Source organism: Anabrus simplex, chromosome 6 (assembly GCF_040414725.1).
Source record: "Anabrus simplex isolate iqAnaSimp1 chromosome 6, ASM4041472v1, whole genome shotgun sequence".
In the NCBI taxonomy this organism is placed as follows: domain Eukaryota; kingdom Metazoa; phylum Arthropoda; class Insecta; order Orthoptera; family Tettigoniidae; genus Anabrus; species Anabrus simplex.
In genome coordinates this window covers 135,799,058-135,820,659 of record NC_090270.1, presented here as the reverse complement: position 1 = coordinate 135,820,659, position 21,602 = coordinate 135,799,058, and the positions used below count along the sequence as shown (strand labels likewise).

Below are 21,602 nucleotides of genomic sequence, written 5' to 3'. Positions count from 1 at the left end.
TATCTCCACCTAAAATGACGGCTCTGAAAGAAATCATCGATCAGATGTTGAAGGATGGTATTATTAGGCCCTCTAAGTCGGCGTATTCTTCACCTATTTTTCTAGTCCCGAAACCCCAAGGTGGCTTCAGGCCTGTCATTGATTATAGGGCTCTCAATCGGAAGGTGGTGTTACAATCTGTGCCCCTTCCTGAGCTTGATTCTTGCTTTTCATGGTTTCGTAAGGCCAAGTTCTTTACTATCTTGGACCTGAATCAGGCCTACAATCAAATTCCCCTAGCGGAAGAGTCTAAACATCTTACAGCGTTTGCCACGGACTGGAATTTGTATGAATACAACCGCGTGCCTTTCGTGCTCCCCACGGGAGCAGCTGTACTCACTAGATTGCTAGATAGGGTCTTCTCCGACATCAAATTTGAGTACTTGTATCACTACCTGGATGATGTCGTCGTATTTTCGGAAACCTTTGAAGAACATCTAGATCATCTGCGAGAAGTTCTCAATCGCCTTCGTAAGGCTGGGTTAACTGTGAAGTTGTCCAAGGTTGCCTTTGCTAAGCCCTCCATGTCATTCCTAGGACATATTGTCTCACCTGATGGTGTTGCAGTCGATCATTCTAGAACACAGGCCATCCGTGATTTTAAACCTCCCAAGGACATCAAAGGTATCGCCAGGTTCATTGGTATGGTGAATTTCTTCAGGAAATTTATTCCTAACTTCGCTAATAGAGCGGCGCCCTTAAACCTCCTTCGTAGGAAAGGCATCAAATTTGAGTGGGGACCTTCTCAACAAGCCGCTTTTGAAGATCTTAAATTAGCTCTCTGTAATGCCCCTGTCCTTGCTATGCCTGATTTCTCAAAGAAATTCATCGTCCAAACCGACGCGTCGTCGTCGGCGGTAGCTGCAGTCCTTCTTCAAGAGACTGAACTAGAGAGGCGACCCATCGCCTATGCATCTAGGACTCTATCGGCTCAAGAAGCCAAGTATTCCATCTATGAGCTCGAAGGGTTGGCAGTCTTATTTGCCTTAGAAAAGTTCCGTCTCTATCAGGAACATGTCAAATTCGACCTGGAGACAGATAATCAAGCCTTAAGCTGGGTCTTAGGTAGGCCGCGTCGTACTGGTCGTATAGCCCGTTGGGCCATCCGTATTTCTGCCTTCCAATTCGATGTCAGGCATATCAGAGGTACCGAAAATGTTGTTGCTGATGGACTCAGCCGTATGTTTTCCAACGACGTTGAGACCCATGAACCGGTCGACAGTTCATCACCTCCCGAGTCCATACTATTTGATGTTAATGCCATCTTAACAGATGCTCCCATGCTCTTTAGGGATATCGAGAAATACCAACGTGAAGATCCGACGCCGGCTCCGATAATGGAAACCCTTTCTTCTGGGGAACATGTTGTCCCTTTTGTACTGAGGAATGGTGTTCTATGTTGCCCTTCGAGCATGACAAGATGATGAAGGTTGTCGTTCCAGCTGTTCTTGTACCTATGATCTTCAAGTACTATCATGAGACCCCATTAGGCGGGCATCTTGGTATCTTTAAAACTCGTGAAAAGATTCGTGAAAGATTCATCTGGAAGGGTATGGACGGTGAAATCCGTGAACTAGTAGAGGCTTGTAAATCTTGTTTGCTTAGTAAACCAACCATGTCCACCAAGGTAGGCCTTTTGTCTTCTCATCAAGCGTCGCGCCCCATGGAACGCCTGTATATTGATTATGTAGGACCCTTCCCCCAGTCAAAGGGAAACGCCAACAAGTTCATCTTTGTATGTGTAGATGGTTTTACAAGATTTTCCTGGTTATTTCCGACTAAGCTGGCTACCGCTCAGTCCACCATTACTTGTCTAAATTCCATCTTTGCTTCTTTTGGTCCGTGTCAATATATTGTGTCTTATAATGCTAAGGCTTTCACATCAAATCTTTTTCGTAAATTCTGTTTTGACCTGTCCATCTCTCGTGTGACTACTTCTGCTTATTACCCTCAACCATCTCTGGCTGAACGGGTTAATCGTAATCTCAGGTCCGCGCTTATTGCCTATCATCATGAAGATCATTCCAGGTGGGACACGTCCCTGCATTGGTTAGCTTTTGCTTTGAATTCGGCGGTTCATGAATCTCACAAGTTTACTCCAACTTCTTTGATGTTCAAGTTTGTTCCCAACACGCCGCTCTCTAACCTCTGGTCTCTGAGTGACATTCTATCTGAGACAATAGACCCGGACAACATTAGAGATCTTTGGAAGAAGGCTAAAGCCATCTTAAAGTGTCTCACGAAAAGGTTAGGGAAAGATATGATCGTGGACGGAGACCCACCCATTTGAAGGTAGGTGACCAAGTGATGGTCAAGAATTTTGTTCCCGCGGGCAAGCTTGCCCCCAGATTTCATGGGCCGTGTGTCATTCTCGATTTCCTTACTCCCGTTACCTTATTGTTAAGCAATCCAGCCACCGAGAGGATATTTAGGGTTCACCTGTCGCAGGTGAAACCGGTATAATTTCTGTACTAATTTGTTTCATATGATTTTGAAAGAAATATGAAAGTTATATTTCTGAGGGGTTTCACTTTTAAGGCCTTCTGCCCTTTCTATAATATTTTTTTTTATATTTAAGCATTTATTGTAAACCCTCCCCGCACAGTTAAACTGCCATCCTGTCCTTGCCACGGCCATTACCACGCTCCCGTCTCCTGCTCCACAACACACAGTGGCTTGCTTATGAAAAGAATTTCTCCACGCCGCTGGCCACTCAACCTCACCACAATGAATGTACCCTACTATCATTCTGGTTCAACAAAAATTCTGCCGTTGAGCTTTAATGTTTCAGTGCCCCGGCAGCCGCGCGGCGCCGTGCCGCGACTGGGATAGAGGAAGGGCCCCCTCTACTCCAGCGAGGTCGACCTGTGCACGGCGAGCCGGAGCCCTCCTCCCGGCCAAGGCTGATGTGCGGCGCACAACCTGCTACTTGCCCGCAGCCTGTATATGTTCGCCGCGGGCGCGGCGTGCTTCAACTCCTCTACTCCTCTCATAGTGCGGGCGAGCGGTATCTCAGGGTACTTGAGGGGTCCGAGCGGCCTCCTCTGGACTCAAGCAGCGGCGGCTGGCCTGGCCGTCAAAGTCATCGGCAACTGATATATTTAGTCAGTTACATGGAAGTTTCACATCAACAATTGTTACTTTTTTGGATTTTACTGCAATATCTGGTGGACTTCGAAAATTTTCTTCTCTTTCAAGAATTTAAAATTTTTCCTTCTGAATTTAACTTCTACAAACATAAAGACATTACATCAGCAATATCTATAAAGAATTTTGAAACTGGATCAAACCAAATTTAGTAAATTTTTGTAAATGCCTCTGCAATTAATCTCCATATCAACATCATAACTTGAACCTTGTTTTCAAACAAATTTCATGTGTCACCCCTGGAGGGACTTTTGGGGGGGGGGAGGTCTGTACCGGGCGGTACACCTCCACGCCGCTAATTCAAACTTTGCGCCTGTTGAAACTCCTCTGCTGGAGGAAGTCTGAACTGTATCTACTGTATTAATTTTCAAGTTTCTCAGAAGATGTCACTACTTGGAAATTTTGAAGTTTCTGAACTGGGTCGTTTTCGACGTATTTTTGTTTTACCTGTAGTAAGAAGTGTGAACTTTCTCTTCTAGAGGACACTACTGAAGAACTACAAAAGTGCACCCTGGTGCGAAGTGAAAGAACTGTTTTTGGGAGAAATTTTTATTTCAAAAGTTTGTTTCTTGTTAAATTTATTTCGGTTATTGTTTAAGTTGGCTGTATAACCCCTTCTTTCCCCTTGTTTTGAATTTAGCCAATCCCGAATTTCTTTAATTAATTTATAACCAATCAGGTGTATCTTCCCCAGAGGGGATATATTGCTTAACCCTAGCCAATAAAGTTTTTGTGGGAGGGTGTTCTCATTCCTCAAACGCCTCGAACTTTCCGCGAGAGTATATAAACTGCTGATTTTAGGGTCTCCGGGCCACTTCAGTACCATCTTTCAGTGTGTAAAGTACATAGCAGGGGGCGGGAAGCGCCTCTTTCTTCGGGCAGCAGTTCAACAACAAGGTAATGGCCGTTTAAGAACTTCTTTTCTTGCTAGCTCAGCAGTTTAACTCTCGGGGCGGGTCCGAAACCTTTCACCATGTAACTTTCCTTTAAAATGTAAAGACACTTAGTTTCAATTCTATCTTTTTAAACTAAAAATTTGGGATAGAGAGTGCTTTACCCTCTTGAACTCCCACGCATATTGTTTTGAGGTGAACTTATTTTTCACAACCGATTCTTCCTTAACGTAATGTAAATTGTTTCTTTCTAAAGTCACCTCTTTAGTATGGGATTAGCCCTTGCATTAGCGGCCTAGAGCCAGTTTAGGTTTTAAACAAATGCATTAGGAGTGCAGATCGCCTCCTCTCAAGTTGGTATTTTAGAGGCCATGTAATTTACCTTTTCTCACTTAATAGGCCTCAGTAGGTTGGGTATTTTACCCCTGTGTTTATGTCCTTAGAGGACAGCTTGAAGGTGGAATTTGGTGTGGCCTTTGACAGGCTTAAATTTTGAGAGCGAGTTGCTCTTTCTTGAAAATTTTGTTTTCTGCGCGCCTCAAGGAGGCTTTACTGTGTAATTTGAAGCAAGTGCTCCTGGGTATGAATGGGGTTTTCTGCCCCTCTGTTGAAACTTGTGTTGGGGTAAAACTGGGCTAATTGCTCAAGAATTGTGAATTCGGGGCTCGAAGCCCAAATCCTGTAAATACTGTAGTTGTACCTTTGTTGCCTTGCAACTCTGTACCTGCAATGCTTGTTATTTCTTGATTTTGCAAAGAAAATATAACCTTGTTAAATTTTATCTTAACTTTAATTTCGTATTTTGAGGCCCGTTCACCCCCGCACCTTCTTTCACCTCTGCAAGTCCACGAAATTCCGTAACAAAGGCCACGGCCGCTTCCTTCCAATTCCTAGGCCTTCCCTACCCCACCGTCGCCATAAGACATATCTGTGTCGGTGCGACGTAAAACAAATAGCAAAAAAAAAGCATTATCATTACGATGTTTAACCCTTTCGCACTCGTATCTATCGGCGCGAATCGGCGCGAGAGATTATGGCGAGAAAGCTCACGGCGCCGATACATCGGCTTTGTCCTATTTAGGGATATTGGTCATTTACGTGGCTGTTAAATCGTAACAGTTGATCGTGACGGTACCTTAAAGCGTTGAATTTGCGTTTTACTCTAAAGATATATCCACCAGCCCTACAAAATATTTTTATTTTCGACCAATGAAATATGTTGACCGTGAATGTTTATGTTGTGGTTATTTGAAGTTGTTATTGCGTGGATCTGTTTTCGTTGGCTTATGAATAAGTTACAACAATTTGATCTTGATATGAGTTTAATTTAGAGTATATTTCGTTTCTTTGGTATATCGTGTGTTCGTTGTACTTCGCAAATTATAATTTTACTCCTTTTCATAACTCCTTTGTTGCACATGCTTGCGTCATCTTTTTATCGTAATGGCTAGGTCATATTCAAGGCCGAATGAGACCGATATCCTTGAATTTTCAGATGATTTAAGCAGTAATAATGACCTTCTTTTGCCGAAAGTGATTCGCATTATATAGGAAACTAGCAAGATACCCGTGCTTCGCTACGGTATTATACTGAAATTTATAATTGAATGTTTATTGTTTTAGATATATAATCCGCTGAAATTCGCGATCTAACTCGTTTTCTGCGAGAATCCACCAAAATTCCCGATATGACTCGTTTTTTATTAGATTACGGCACGTTTCCTCCCATTTTTTCAATCTTCCTTTCCAGCAATCGATTTCGTACTTCGCGGGCTAGGCTCAGGTATTCCTCCCGGTCAGTTGGGTCCGTAATTCTTTGCCATCATTTCCTATAATCATTTTTAATATGGATAAAATCCTTCAGGAGATCCGGCGTGGTGTCTTATTGGGTGCCTTGGCGGCACTGAACCCGCGGCCGGACTGCATTCTTAGTCATTACCCGTCCAGGAGCCGTTTCCAGCGTGGTCCGCACATTTGACGACGGTCCGGAACATTATTATTATTATTATTATTATTATTATTATTATTATTATTATTATTATTACTATTATATGTTGCTGGAATGGCTGATGACAGCGAAAACCGGAGTATCCGGAGAAAAACCTGTCCCGCCCCCGTTTTGGTCCAGCACGAATATCACATGGAGTGACCGGGATTTGAACCACGGAACCCCAGCTGTGAGAAGGCCGGCGCGCTGCCGCCTGAGCAACGAAAGATCCCTATAAGTACATTAAGAACAGTAAAATAAATTGGTCTCACCTCCTTCTACACCCCATCGCCGTTACGTTTATTTACCGCCACCCCCCCCCCCCCAATAAAATTAAAAGGGCTTGTTTCTTTATGTTTAAAGGAGATTCCAAACACCAATGTTCACGTGTATTACCTTCAGTTTTGAGATATAAGTATCCCCATAAAAATAATTTACTTTTTTCACTTCATTTCACACTACCCCCCCCCCCCCCCTAAGTGAATTTTCCCGCAAAAAATACTTGTTTCTTTAATAGTAAACGATCTTCTAAATACCAATTATCACGACTCTAACTTCTTCAGTTTTTGATTTATGTGTCCTCATGAAAGGAATTCAACTCCTTTACACTCTCGCTCTCCAAGATGGTTCTCCCCCCCCCCCCCCCAAAACGCGTTTTCCTCTGTTTTAAAGGAGATCCAAATACGAATTTTCACGTCTGTAACAACTTTAGTTTTTATTAGATGTATGTATTCTCATACAATTAAGTCAATTAATTTTTCAATTCTTCCCCCCCCCCCCTTCATTGGATTTTCCGAGTATACGTGTTTCTTTACTTTTAAAGCAGATTGCAAATATCAAATTTCACGTCTGTAAGTCTGTAACATCTTCATTTTTGAGATATCAGTAGCCTAATTAAAAGAATTCAACACCATTTTCAGTCACTTTTACCCCCCCCCCCTCCTCCCAAGTGGTATTTCCGAAAACTAAAAGTACACGTTTATTTATGTTTAATAGAGATAAAAATACCATTTTTCACTTCTGTAACATGTTAAGTTTTTTTAGATATACTGTAAAAATTCTCATTTTAAAATTTCACCCCTTTCTAGTTCCCCTTAAGTGGAGTTTCCAAAAACAAATAACCTATGTTTCTTTACATTTACAGGAGATTCCAAACACCCACGTTTTACCCCTGTAACATTTTACGTTTACAAGATATGCTGTAGATATCGTCTTTCAAAAAATTCACCCCAATTTGTCACTCCTGTTTAACCGCCATTAATTGGATTTTCCAAAAACTAAAAAATACGTGTTTCTTTATTTTGAAAGGAGATCCCCTATACAAATTTTCAGTTCTGTAATACCTTTCGTTTCTGAGATATATGTATCCTCATTAAAAGCATTCAACCCATTTTAACCCTTTTACACCCCTCCTATTTGGATTTACAGGAAACAAAAAAATACGTGTTCCTTTATTTTAAAGGAGATTCTAACTACCAATTTTTACATCTGTAAATTTTAAAGTTTTAAGATGTAAACACACTCATTTTTAAAAATTCACCCCCCCCTTTCATCCCCAATATTTGGATTTTATAAACGAAAAAATACGTGTTTCTTTACTTTTAAATAGATCCTAAATACCAAATTTCAGGTCTGTAATATCTTCAGGTTCTGAAATATACGTAGCCTCATTAAAGGCATTCAACCCATTATTCATACTTTTACACCCTTCCTATTGGGATTTTCCGAAAACAAAATAATACATCTTTCCTTATTTTTAATGGAGATTCGAAATACCAATTTTTACATCTATAAACTTTAAAAGTTTTGAGATATAGATACACTCATTTTTAAAAATCACACCCTTTTCACCCCCCCCCCCATTAACTGGATTTTCCAAAAACACAAAAATACGTGTTTCTTTATTTTTAAAGGAGATCCCAAATACCAATTTTCAGGTCTGTAATATCTTCAGGTTCTGAAATATAAGTAGACTCATGAAAGGCACTGGACCCCTTTTTCAACCTTTTCCACCCTTCCTATTAGGATTTTCCGAAAACAAATTATACCTGTTTCTTTAATTTTAAAGGAGATTCTATATACCAATTTTCACATCTATAACCTTTAAAAGTTTTGAGATATAGATACACTCACTTTAAAATATTACCCCTTTTCACCCCCCTTAATTGGATTTTCCAGAAACAAAAAAATATGTGTTCCTTTATTTTTAATGGAGATTGTAAATACCAATTTTTACATCTGCAAACTGTAAAAGTTTGGAGATATAGATTCACTCATTTTAAAAATTCACCCCCTTTTCACCCTCCCATTAATTGGATTTTCCAAAAACAAAAAATACGTGTTTCTTTATTTTTAAAAGAGATCAAAAGTACCAATTTTCAGGTCTGTAATATCTTCAGTTTCTGAGATATAAGTACCGGTATCGTGATTAAAGGCATTCAACCCATTTTTCCCCATTTTCACCATTTTTCACCCCTCCTATTGGGATTTTCTGAAAACAAAAAAATACGTGTTTCCTTATTTTTAAAGAAGATTCTAAATACCAATTTTTACATCTGTAAACTTTTACAGTTTTGAGATATAGAAACACTCATTTTAAAATTTCATCCCCCCCTTTTCACCCCCGTAGCGAAGGAATATCCAAAAATCCTCTCTTAGTGAGCACCTACATCTTAGTATCAATATATCCCCAAAATTTCATTTCTTTATGTCCAGTAGTTTTGGCTCGGCGATGATGAATGAATCAGTCAGTCAGTCAGTCAGGACAAGCTATTTTATATATATATAGATAACTAACTGGACATAATGAAATGGAATTTTGGGGATACATTCATATTAAGATGTAGGTGCCCGCTAAGAGAGGATTTTTGGATATTCCGTTGCTAAGGGGGTGAAAAGGGGGGTGAAGTTTTAAAATGAGTGCACCTATATCTCAAAACTTTAAAAGTTTACAAATGTAAAAATTGGTATTTAGAATCTTCTTTGAAAATAAGGAAACACGTATTTTTTTGTTTTCAGAAAATCCCAATAGGAGGGGTGAAAAAGGGTGAAAATGGGGGAAAATGTGTTCAATGCCTTTAATCAGGATACCGGTAGTTATATCTCAGAAACTGAAGATATTACAGACCTGAAAATTGGTACTTTTGATCTTTTTTAAAAATAAACACGTATTTTTTTGTTTTTTGAAAATCTAATTAATGGGAGGGTGAAAAGGGGGTGAATTTTTAAAATTTGTGAATCTATATCTCCAAACTTTTAAAGTTTGCAGATGTAAAAATTGGTATTTAGATTCTTCATTAAAAAAAAAGGAACACGTATTTTTTTGTTTTCGGAAAATCGCAATAGGAGGTGTGAAAAGGGGTGAAAAAGGGGTTGAATGCCTTTAATGAGGCTACTTATATCTCAGAAACTGAAGATATTATAGACCTGAAAATTGGTGTTTGGGATCTCCTTTAAAAATAAAGAAACACGTATTTTTTTGTTTCTGCAAAACCCAATTAAGGGGGGTAAAAAAGGGGTAATATTTTAAAATGAGTGTATCTATATCTCAAAACTTTTAAAGGTTATAGGTGTAAAAATAGGTATTTAGAATCTCCATTAAAGATAAAGAAACACGTATATTTTGTTTTCGGAAAATCCTAATAGGAAGGGTGGAAAAGGTTGAAAAAGGGCTCGAATGCATTTCATGAATCTACTTATATTTCAGAACCTGAAGATATTACAGACCTGAAAATTGGTGTTTGGGATCTCCTTTAAAAATAAATAAACACGTATTTTTTGTTTGTGGAAAATACAATTAATGGGGGGGTGAAAAGGGGGTGACTTTTTAAAATGAGTGTATCTATATCTCAAAACTTTTTAAGTTTATAGATGTAAAAATTGGTATTTAGAATCTCCGTTAAAAATAAAGAAACACGTATTCTTTTGTTTTCGGAAAATCCCAATAGGAAGGGTGTAAAAGGGTGAATAATGGGTTGAATGCCTTTCATGAGGATACTTATATTTCAGAACCTGAAGATATTACAGACCTGAAAATTGGTATTTTGGATCTACTTTAAAAGTAAAGAAACAGGTATTTTTTCGTTTTTGGAAAATCCAAATATTGGGGGGTGAAAACGGGGGTGAATTTTTTAAGATGAGTGTGTCTACATCTTAAAACTTTAAAATTTACAGATGTAAAAATTGGTGGTTAGAATCTCCTCTAAAAATAAAGGAACACGTATATTTTGTTTCCAGTAAGTCCTAATAGGAGGGGTGTAAAAGGGTGAAAAATGGGTTGAATGCCTTTAATGAGGATACACATATCTCAGAAACGAAAGACATTACAGAACTGATAATTCGCATATGGGATTTCCTTTAAAAATAAAGAAACATGTATTTTTTAGTTTTTGGAAAAGCCAATTATTGGCGGTTAAACAGGAGTGACAAATTGGCGTGAATTTTTTGAAAGACTATATCTACAGAATATCTTGGAATCGTAACATGTTACAGACGTAAAAAGTGGGTGTAAATCTCCTGTAAATGTAAAGAAATATAGGTTATTTGTTTTTGGAAACTCTACTTAAGGGGAACCCAAAGGGGTGAAATTTTAAAATGAGAATTTTTACGGATATCTAAAAAACTTAACATGTTACAGAAGTGAAAAATGGAATTTTTTTTATCTGTATTAAACATAAAGAAAAGTGTATTTTTAGTTTTCGGAAATACCACTTGGGTGGAGGGCGGGGGGGGGTAAAAGTGACTGAAAATGGTGATGAATTCTTTTAATTAGGCTACTGATATCTCAAAAATGAAGATGTTACGGACGTGAAATTTGATATTTGCAATCTGCTTTAAAAGTAAAGAAACACGTATTCTCGGAAAATCCAATGAAGGGGGGGGGGGAAGAATTGAAACATTAGTTGACTTAATTGTATGAGAATACATACATCTAATACTAAAGTTGTTACAGACGTGAAAATTCGTATTTGGTTCTCCTTTAAAAACAAAGAAAGAGGCGTTTTGGTGGGGAAAACATCTTGGAGGGTGGGAGTGTAAAGGAGTTGAATTCCTTTCATGAGGACACATAAATCAAAAACTGAAGAAGTTAGAGTCGTGATAATTGGTATTTAGAAGATCCTTCACTATTAAAGAAACAAGTATTTTTTTGCGGGAAAATTCATTTAGGGGGAGGAGAGATTATTGTGAAATGAAGTGAAAAAAAGTAAATTATTTTTATGTGGATACTTATATCTCAAAACTGAAGGTAATAGACGTGAACATTGGTGTTTGGAATCTCCCTTAAACATAAAGAAACAAGCATCCTTTTAATTCTTTTTCGGGGGGGGGGGTGGCTGTAAATAAACTTAACGGCGGTGGGGTGTAGAAGGAGGTGAGACCAATTGATTTTACTGTTATTAATGTACTTATAAGGATCCTCCGTTGCTCAGGCGGCAGCGCGCCGGCCTCTCACAGCTGGGTTCCGTGGTTCAAATCCCGGTCACTCCATGTGGCATTCGTGCTGGACAAAACGGAGGCGGGACAGGTTTTTCTCCGGATACTCCGGTTTTCCCTGTCATCAGCCATTCCAGCAACACATAATAGTAATAATAATAATAATAATAATATCCGGACCGTCGTCAAATTGCGGACCGCGATGGAAACGGCTCCTGGACGGGTAATGACTAAGAATGCAGTCCGGTCGCGGGTTCAGTGCCGCCAAGGCACCCAGTATGACAGCACGCCGGATCTCCTGAAGGATTATATCCGTATTAAAAATATTATAGGAAAAGATGGCAAAGATTTACGGACCCAACTGACATGGAGGAATACCTGAGCCTAACCCGGGAAGTACGAAATCGATTGCTGGAAAGGAAGATTTAAAAATGGGAGGAAACGTGCCGTAAAATAATAGATCGGGAATTTTGGTGGATTCTCGCAGAGAACGAGTCAGATCGCGAATTTCGGCGGATTATATATCTAAAACAATAAGCATTCAATTATAAATTTCAGTATAATACCGTAGCGAAGCACGGGTATCTTGCTAGTTTTATAAATATAGATGACACAGTCACAGCTGCTCGTCGTGCATCGGACTGCAGTGAATAACTTTGTGCCATGCTTCATGAATGAATTGCAGCACACACATCATATTGATATCAAATTATTCAGAATTAAATGTTCTTTCTTTCACGTCTAAGAGTAAAGAAGGAAGACGCAATAATGTCTGATTTTTCAGTCATTGAAAACCAAATTTTTTTTCAAAATTTAATAATTTTCTTCGGCTTTACCAATAACAATTATGTCCTAGGTATATTCATTTCTGAAATGACCATACTTCCCTGTATTAGTGTGATTTATTTTATTTTGATGTGTGTTAAACTGTTTACGTTTTGATTTTTTGTAATTTGGTTTGGAAAATGACAGAAATTAGTCTGAGTGTCTTCGAGCAAACCCCTGCATATAGACTGAGTGCCAAAGGGTTAAGCTGTCAGTTGTGTTATTGACTCCAGATCTATTTCCTATTTCCCCTACATCGCTGCATCCCGCACGCCTCAAACCATTTCCTCTTCCCCTAACGTTGCGAGAAAGCCATGCAGTGCGCGGTGACGACACAAGCTGAACTTTCACATTTATTTTTATTTTGGCTTTCGATCTTATCGACCATGCATCCAGCTACAATTTTGTATTCTTTTCTTATTATTAATTATGAATTAACTTGATGAATTCAACTTATACATTTAAGGCGAACACAAACACCCAACCCTCAAGACGGAGAAATTAACTAGACGAAGTCAAAATCCCCGATCCGGCCGGAAATCAAACCCGGTGCCCCCCCTCCTCTCCCTCGAAATCGTAGACCACTATGCTGATCATTCAGTCAAAGAGCCGGACAAAGCTGAACCAAATACAGTAGAGACAATACGCGACATTCTGCGAGATATCGAGGGACAGCGATTAGAGCTCTCTTTAGCGGAGTGACCTCAGAGTTACTGATTCTGTCATAAGAGCACGTGTATTTGTTTGTGAAGTTTATGGCGTTATTTATGCGTTTGCATTAAGTTCACATAAGTAAATTGTAGTGTGTGTCATTCCTTTATATCTCCTCTCAATATGAGTGGAAAGATATGTGCTGTGTTTGGCTGCAATAACTATGAAGTGCAGAAGGATTCGCGCTCTTTCGTTTCCCTCGTGACAAGAAAATGTAAGTAAATAATGCGTTTGTGTATATATTCTTCCAGTGACAAAGAGATTTTTATAGTACTTCCTAAACTTCTGACCTGCGCGACCCACATTTTAACTCGCTGAAAATATAATAAACTTATTTTATTGTATAGTGCAGCAGTTAACCTTCAATACCGATGTGTTATTGTAGGTGTGATCTGTGGATTTGATTTAATTCAGGAAAATACAGACGCATATGTGTGTGGCTGGTTGTGTTCCTAGTTACCCCATTTGGAAGGCCGTAATGCGTTTTCAAGCACTGAAGAGAATATGGGTGATTTAAGAAATGTACATATTTTGTTGAAACAATATGACGATGCAAATTTGCTTTACCCTAATATCATGGCATTATGGCAAGTATTGCTTATAGGGAAAGTTTGAATGTTTTTGAGGCTAAATTTATAGATTTTCTTTTTGCTAGTAGGCAAGTGTTTTAATGTGATGACACAATGATTTTATATGAGAAAAAATACAAATCTAGTCGTGAACGTTCAGGCAGGAATGCTAAAGCTAAAAATGTAATGAAAAAATGAATGATCAAGCCCTTTCACAGCAGTCCATTTCACATCTTGATTATATGTCTAATTTCAGTCTTTAAATAATACCCTGTTATATAATTCTTCATTTATTTATCCAGAATTGCTTTAGCAACTTTGAAGTTAATATCTTAGTAACACTTTCTTTCTAGACGTAGTTTATTTATGCATTTCCGTATGTACATTTCCATTGATATTTGAATTTAATGCGAATTTTCAGGTCACGCACTAGGAGCGCCACTTGCGACTTGTCTCCCATTTTAACAAGACTAAATCCGGAAGTGTCACGTATTGTCTCTACTGTATTTGGCTGGGCTTATCTTTACTGGGAGCTTAAACAGCGAGTGAAGTGACGTCACATCGGCGCTGCTTGTCCTACGCTGTATAAGGGGCAGTCATATAAAAAGGGGTCACCTACCAAACGTATCCTAGGACATTTTGTACCTGAAAAGTAATTACCAAAACTGTTAATATATTTATTCCACTGGATGATGAGTCGGTAAGTCGCATTCCCGAAAACGTTGGCGAGCTGTCGTCGGAACCACATCTATACCCAGTAACACGCGTCGTCGTCCGATGCTAACAGATGTGTACGAGTGTCCCTGTTCAGCTCCAGAAAGAGGCTACAATCAGAGGACAGCGTTATGAAGACGCGTTGCAGAAACTGAGGCACACCATAAAATTAAAACGCCCGGACATGCTATCGGACACCATCGTCCTTCTCCATGACAATGCCCATCCCCACACTGCGGCCTCCGTAAGAAACACGTTTCAGAGGTTTGGGTGGGCAACTTTTCAGCAACCTCTCTATAGCGCTAGTTGTTCTTCTTCTTGTTCTTCTTTTCGTACCGCGTTTCCCACATCTGTGGGGTCATGGGTGCGAACAGCGTAGCACATGTGGATTTGGCCTTGTTTTATGGCCGGATACTCTTCCTGACACCAACCCTTTACGGAGGGATGTAATTACTATTGCTTGTTTCTGTGGTGGTTTATAGTGTAGTGTGTTGTCTGAATATGAGGAGTAAAGTGTTGGAGAAACACAAATACCAAGTCCCCGAACAATAAGAATTAATCACACGCGATTAAAATCCCCGACCTGGTCGGGAATTGAACCGGGACCCTGTGAGCCAAAGGCCTCAACGCTGACCATTTAGCCAATGAGTCGGACCATAATCCAGATCTCAGGGGAGCGGTGTATAGGAAGAGTGTTTGCTACAATTTGGTACAGCCGTCAACGTTCTGTTACTGTCCAAACAGACAAAAGTTAATATTTTCCGTTCCGCTTTATGTGGCACGCGTACGGAGTGTTAGTAAACACGCACATGTTCAATGCACACGGGTGACCATTAAACAACCATTGCATCCGTGCCGGTGTCTGTAACACACAGTAAGTGTTCGTGTTTTTTTAATTAAATCCACAGCATGTTTCCAGTCAGTCGACCAGGTGAGGAATGGAATGAATAAAGCCTCCATCTAGCGGCGAGTATAGGAACTGTGCCGGCTGCCGAAGCCTTTCGCACTCCTCTGGGGCAATAATTAATGACTGAGAGATAAAACGTTATTGGAGAGTGTTACTGGAATGACACACGGCAGGGAAAACCGAAGTACCTTTAGAAAAACCTGTCCCGCATTCGCTTTGTCCAGCACAAATCTCATATGGAGTGACAGGGATTTAAACCACGGAGCCCGGCAATGAGAGGCTGGCGCGCTGCCGCCTGATCCAAAGAGGCATTTTTTTTTGTAAAAATCAAGTTTGATAACGAGTTCGTGAGCTCCTTGTGATTCATTTTAGAACTCTGACCATCGCCCTGGTGCGTTGTGTTTGTCACAACAGGTCGCTTCCCCATGCGACTGGCGTGACTCACAGCATGCAAAAGCAAGCCACTGCACTACGGCGCGTGTTCTTGCCTATTACATTATTTTACATAAAAGTATTTGTTTTACAATGTACCATGTTCAAAAAAGGAAAATCGTCTTCATGTATGCCTTGCAAATATCATTCTCTGCTATCCCATATGATAGCGGTACCACATTCCCTTTCACCCTGCATAATTGAAGATTATAATGACAATAGGAATAAGCAAAACAATAAACTGTAATAGGAACTAGGAAATAAATTTGTAATTCTTTTAAAGAAATATGCCCATTTACCCATTGATTCATACCTTCAGCCATCACACAAGAAAGCTGGATGAACTCAGCAAGTGATTTTGCCAATCCATCTTAAAATCCTCAATTTACAACTCCATGGAGAAAAGACAAGGTAGCAAGTTGCAACGCTCATGTCACACGAAGCCATGACAACTAATATAGTGAAATTCGAGAAGTGCATCGCAGCTTAAAACTTAATTCAATACAAGTGTTTATAGACTCCATTAAAGCATGTTCTTGTTGACTTGAGATTATGTTCGTAAGTACAATATCGCAGTAGCATATAATAGTTGATGTTTTGATGGTATCGTGCTACATGGATTACACTTGTCAAGTAAAACATGCTTTAATAAATCACATCCCCCGGCATATCGATAAAAATATTCCGATTTTCTTTACGTGAACCGTATATGGTAGCTAATAGAATTCGATACGATGAAACTTGACTTGGCGTTCGTAAGTATCGAGAGGTGACTCGCCGTTCACCATCACACTTTTAAAGGAATTATAGATTGTATCTGAGAGTATGTAATCAATTGAAGGTATAATATGTAACTGGTATAATCATGCCCTCCCTGCAGGCGACAGATAGATAATATTACTAAGCGCAACAAAACACTTTCAATGAAATTAACCGTGAAAGATTCTTCAAGCTATAATTTAAAATTTACGTTATTCAGTTGAAAAACTGGTGGATGGTGATGGCTATTACCTGTACGGTTGAATAATACTGTTGGTTAGATGCCCATATCCTGTGCACAAGGTTATGGGATCAAATACCAGCTTAGTATTTGATATTTAGGATGCTATATCTGTAGATTTCGTATGACTTGTCCATTTATTATTATTATTATTATTATTATTATTATTATTATTATTATTATTATTATTAAATCAGTACCACTCTCCTCTCTACCCAAGCTCTACTTGAACTGATCCATTGTGATTCGCATGTTGAGCGCGGTGTCATATTCAGACTTTCTTTTCTCGTAACCTTTCCCTGACATCAGTAGTTTAATTCTGGAAATGCCAGGAGACCGATTCAAACCAATCCCTGGAAACAATGGAAGTAAACAGTACACATTCTCTTGTATTCCAGTTTTCCTGTCATAGTTATTCTTTATAACCTTTTTCTCATTATGCAAAAGATGAAACATTGTACTGGCAGTGTAATTTCTATATTTTCAAATTAGATGTACACATTGTGTTTAACATTAAACATTATTTATAACACAGGTATTAATATTACACAAAATAGTGGGTGTCCACAGGAAACTGATTAAACTAAAAGAAGTCTAGGTGATAATGGATTATCACGTGTACAGAGCTACGACATCTTCAGCCATTTTCAATGGCTTTCGTGACCGCAGTCTCTCGTACCAGCAGCTCTTCAGTTGGTATCACGAGATTGAATGAATCCCGTTCCAAACCTTGGATGAGAATTAAAACTCTAGACTTACCGGGAATCGAATCTGGAGTCCCTGAGTGAGAAACAGACATGCTCTCCGTACACCGTGAAGCTGGAAGGAGTCTGGAACATATAATAAGGAAGCGCTATGAGAGAATTATATGGGAGTTCTGGACAAGAAGAGAGAGAGACAGAGAGAAAGTATTAGAAGTTACATTCTTTAGTATAGTAACAGTGAGTGTGACCAAAAGAATCAGCTGTCAAATGAGTATATTTACTTCTTCACATTAGCAACTGCGTCAGCTGCGCAATGAACATGATGGGGAAATTTAAAGGCTGTAGTCTGTGTCAAATAGGAAACTGTTTCCATTGCAGGGGTCCTTGTAGAGTAGAGTTATATTGTGTCCTGGCGCAAGTGAAATTTTCCGCTGATCAAAGCGCACTGAGTGGTTGAGATAACGCGACAACGTAGCAGTCACTTGGTTGGACACTTTTGAGTAGCCTCTCGCGGCCAAACCGCTGCTTCCCATTTGAAACAGAGTGTAGGCTGTGAGGCGTTGGATGTGTAAAACATAAATTGAAGAGTGAGTTACAAAAACATGTATCAGTACAGACGCAATAGTTACACGGGTATGAAATGAAATGAAATGGCGAATGGATTTTAGTGCCAGGAGTGCCCAAGGACAAGTTCGGCTCACCAGATGCAGGTCTTTTGATTTGACTCCCCTAGGCGACCGGCGCATCGTAATGAAGATGAAATGATGATGAAGACAACACATACGCCCAGTCCCAGTACCAGCGGAATGAACCAATTGTGGTTAAAATTCCCGACCCTGTCGGGAATCGAACCCGGGACCCCTGTGACCAAAGACCAGCACGCTAACCATTTAGCCATGGAGCCGAACAGTTACACAGATAACGTGACGCATCAACGGCGACCATAAAAATCATCCTAGACGGCTACGTATATTAATAAATTCCTCACTACAATACAAGTAATTTGTGTCTCAAGACATACAAAACCGTGGAGCTGTTGATCTAGATATCCCTACCTGTAATAAGAATCAACAACAACAACGTAATTTACAGCAGTAAGTGTGAGAAATGCCGGAAATAGCCGTCATTAATGACGTAGTTAGTCCGTCCACAATGTTGTGTACAGCTTTCAGAGCACGTACTGAGAGGAAGAATACCTGCTGAGAATATGTAATTGGTTCTGGCACTCTGATATATCGAGCACCATATTTAGTGCCTCAGTAATAGCAAAATTGAAGGTTGAGCAATTCTTAATATTAACTGGTCGTACGGCGAATCGCCAAGGTTCCGCCCTCATTGAACACTCTACATTCTCGTCATTAGGTGCTGCATTATTAAGTAAACAGCCGCACGAACAAAAACTTTTTGTTCACTTGTTGTTGTTGTTGTTACTTGGACCATCAGTCCATAGACAGATTCGCCCCGCCGCTCCATGCCACCCTATTTTCTACTAACTTCTTCATCTCTACAAATCTACTATTACTCGCGCAACATTTAGTGATACTTCTTTGTACGGGGGTGAGGAGTAAGGAGGCAGCTACCCTGGTCCCGGTAATACTGCCAATTGAATGGAAATGAAATCTGAATTGAATCGATAGTATGTTCGATCGATGTGAATTTTCTAAACCTTCATTATCTTAAGCCAACAACTGTGTCACACACACACATTATAAATATAACATTATATAGCATTTCTCAATGCGAATCTTGTTCCTAGCATGAATTCTATAGTTTGGCTTTGCGTGTAAACAACAACAGTACTAGAGTTCCGTGACCATACTGGCATGTCACCTGAAACCCCAGGTAATGTACCTAGTATCTCAGGAACATGAAGCAGTATTCATAATTTTGAAGGAAATGTATGTATGTTTAGTCCTCAGCCCGAAGGCTGGTTGGATCCTCAACAGCTCCGCCATCAGCTGTCATAGATGGCCTGGGCATCACTGAAGAGGCGTGCTAGGGAAATGAGGAGTGAGGTAGTTTCCCGTTGCTTTCCTCACCGAGCCAGAAGTTGTTATTACATATCAGTCTGCCAAGCCCACTGAAATGCATGCACCAACCGACCCTATGAGCAATATTTTCACACCATTCATAGCAGGGACTGGCTGCAGAAGGAATGGCATTATTAGCATCACTCATACCTCAGTCACTTTCATTTTGTCAAAGCCAAGGATAAAGCTGAGACAGATCAATGAAAATAACAAAATTGTTCTAGCCCAGGGATGACAAACCTATGCCACGAACACGATTTCGGTGGCACACCACATGAACATAATAATATTTTATATATACGTCTTGCACTGCAGACAGTACATACAAAGTCTCACGTGTAAGAAATAAGTATCGAAAATATAAATACTAGTTCCATTCGGACATGCAATATGGCAACACTGCTACACTGATTGGTCCGAAAGTCAAGTGAGATAGTGTCGTTTTCTGGTGGTTTTGTACACGGTCATCGCAAACATGTTTTCGGTGCCGAAAAGAGCAGAAACTTAACAAAGGTGGTGACCGTATTTTTCAAGAACTCCGGCTAAGGGAATTCGGACTGATAAAAAGATGTGTTGGCTGTGTTCGAAAACATTGTATCCCCCACATTTAGTGTAAAGCGCAACTTCGAGACTGATCATTCGAATATTTGTTCCATTTCAAATGAAGAAAGAAGAGAGTTCGTTTAACAAAATATCGAACATTGCACAAAACAAACTAATTCTTTTGTATCATCTTTTCGGCCAAGGAATAATATCAGTGCGGCTGTTTCCATCTCTCTCACTGCATAGTACAGCATGCATGGGAAACCGATTTCTGACGGCGAGTTTTTGAAACAAAGTTTCTTATTGACGTTCGACACATTATTTGAAAACTTCCCTAACAAACAACTAATAATTAACAGAATTAAAGGAATGAGTGAAGAAGCTTCGGAGCAGTTGAAAACTAATTTGGATAACTCCCACATGTATGCAGCATGTTTTGATGAAAGCAGAATGTGACCTTACAAAAAAGGATACCTGTTTTTATTTAATTTTAGATTTCGTTATGGAAATGTGATGAGGGAGAAATTAGTTTAATTGTTAAGCATACAAACTACAACATGGAATGATAATGAAGCTAATGGAGGAAGTTAAATCCATTCGAAATATTAGTACTTTTGAATTTTGTATCTAATTACTACTTTTTTTACAATTTGTTTTACGACGCACCGACATAGATAGGTCTTGTGGCGAAAATGGGATTGGCGTACAAGTGGGAAGGAAACCGCCGTGGCCATAATTGAGGCACAGCCCCACGGAACATGCAATCAAGTGTATTTACCAGATATATGTTTAATAGATAAATAAATGAATCTGTAAATGAATAAATAAATGAATCTGTACATGAATAAATAAATGACATATTATGAAACATAATCGGGAATTTATAAAGGGGGGGGGGGTGTAGACATCCCCTAATGGAAAATAACAAGTGGCACAGTCAACAGATGATAGTAATAAACCAGACTTAGAATGGCACACTAGTTGGAAAAGGTTCGCCGTCCCTGCTCTAGCCCATACCAGAAGACATAGTGCACTGTAAACACTACATCTTGCCAGCAAAGACACTTGAAGGAAATATTACAATGTATTTCAATACTGTATAATAGTCATAAGCTGATTCAGTACGTAATGTCACAATTGTGTTCCCCACTGAGTTGGTCATCTAAAGTAAATCTAGTGACACATACATGAGCTGCCAGTCACGAGCAACTGAGTGTATTGTAATCTTGGACTACGCCCTGAATTTTGTTCGCTAGCTTCATTATAAAAGAACCTATGTCTCAGGCTCGGCAGCTTCACTCAATCATCAACACGCTGTAAGGTAGGACTCTGCCAGTCCGTCACCAAGAAGCGAATTCTGCATTAACATCAGCATTGAGAGTAGATTATCATCAACTGTTTAACTTATTCATTCTTCAATAAAAGTCAAGATATTTAAACCTGCTACCAACAAGTCTAGTCATTTCTGAATTCGTGACCTTAGTAGTTTAACATTTACACTATTTAAAGGTTCTATGTTCGAGGTATAAACCGCTAAAACTTAGACTAACTCTAGTACGTAAAGTGTACGCCAGATGTCTCATGGCGATGCATAAGCCATTCATAGTTTGTGTTTCAAAGGTTGCCAATACGAATCTCAAAGATTGCCGAGGTCTACCGATTCATCAC

At 39.4% G+C, this 21,602-nt stretch overlaps 1 protein-coding gene across 1 annotated transcript in view; it reads right to left on the bottom strand.

Annotated features, from left to right (window-relative positions):
- LOC137501289 (uncharacterized) overlaps nt 1-21,602 on the bottom strand; it is a 234,813-nt gene that overhangs the window by 38,368 nt on the left and 174,843 nt on the right. Inside the window, exon 2 of the mRNA XM_068228244.1 lies at nt 17,417-17,487. Within this exon, the coding sequence (XP_068084345.1) occupies nt 17,417-17,487 (71 nt within the window). The remainder of the gene's footprint in view (nt 1-17,416; nt 17,488-21,602) is intronic.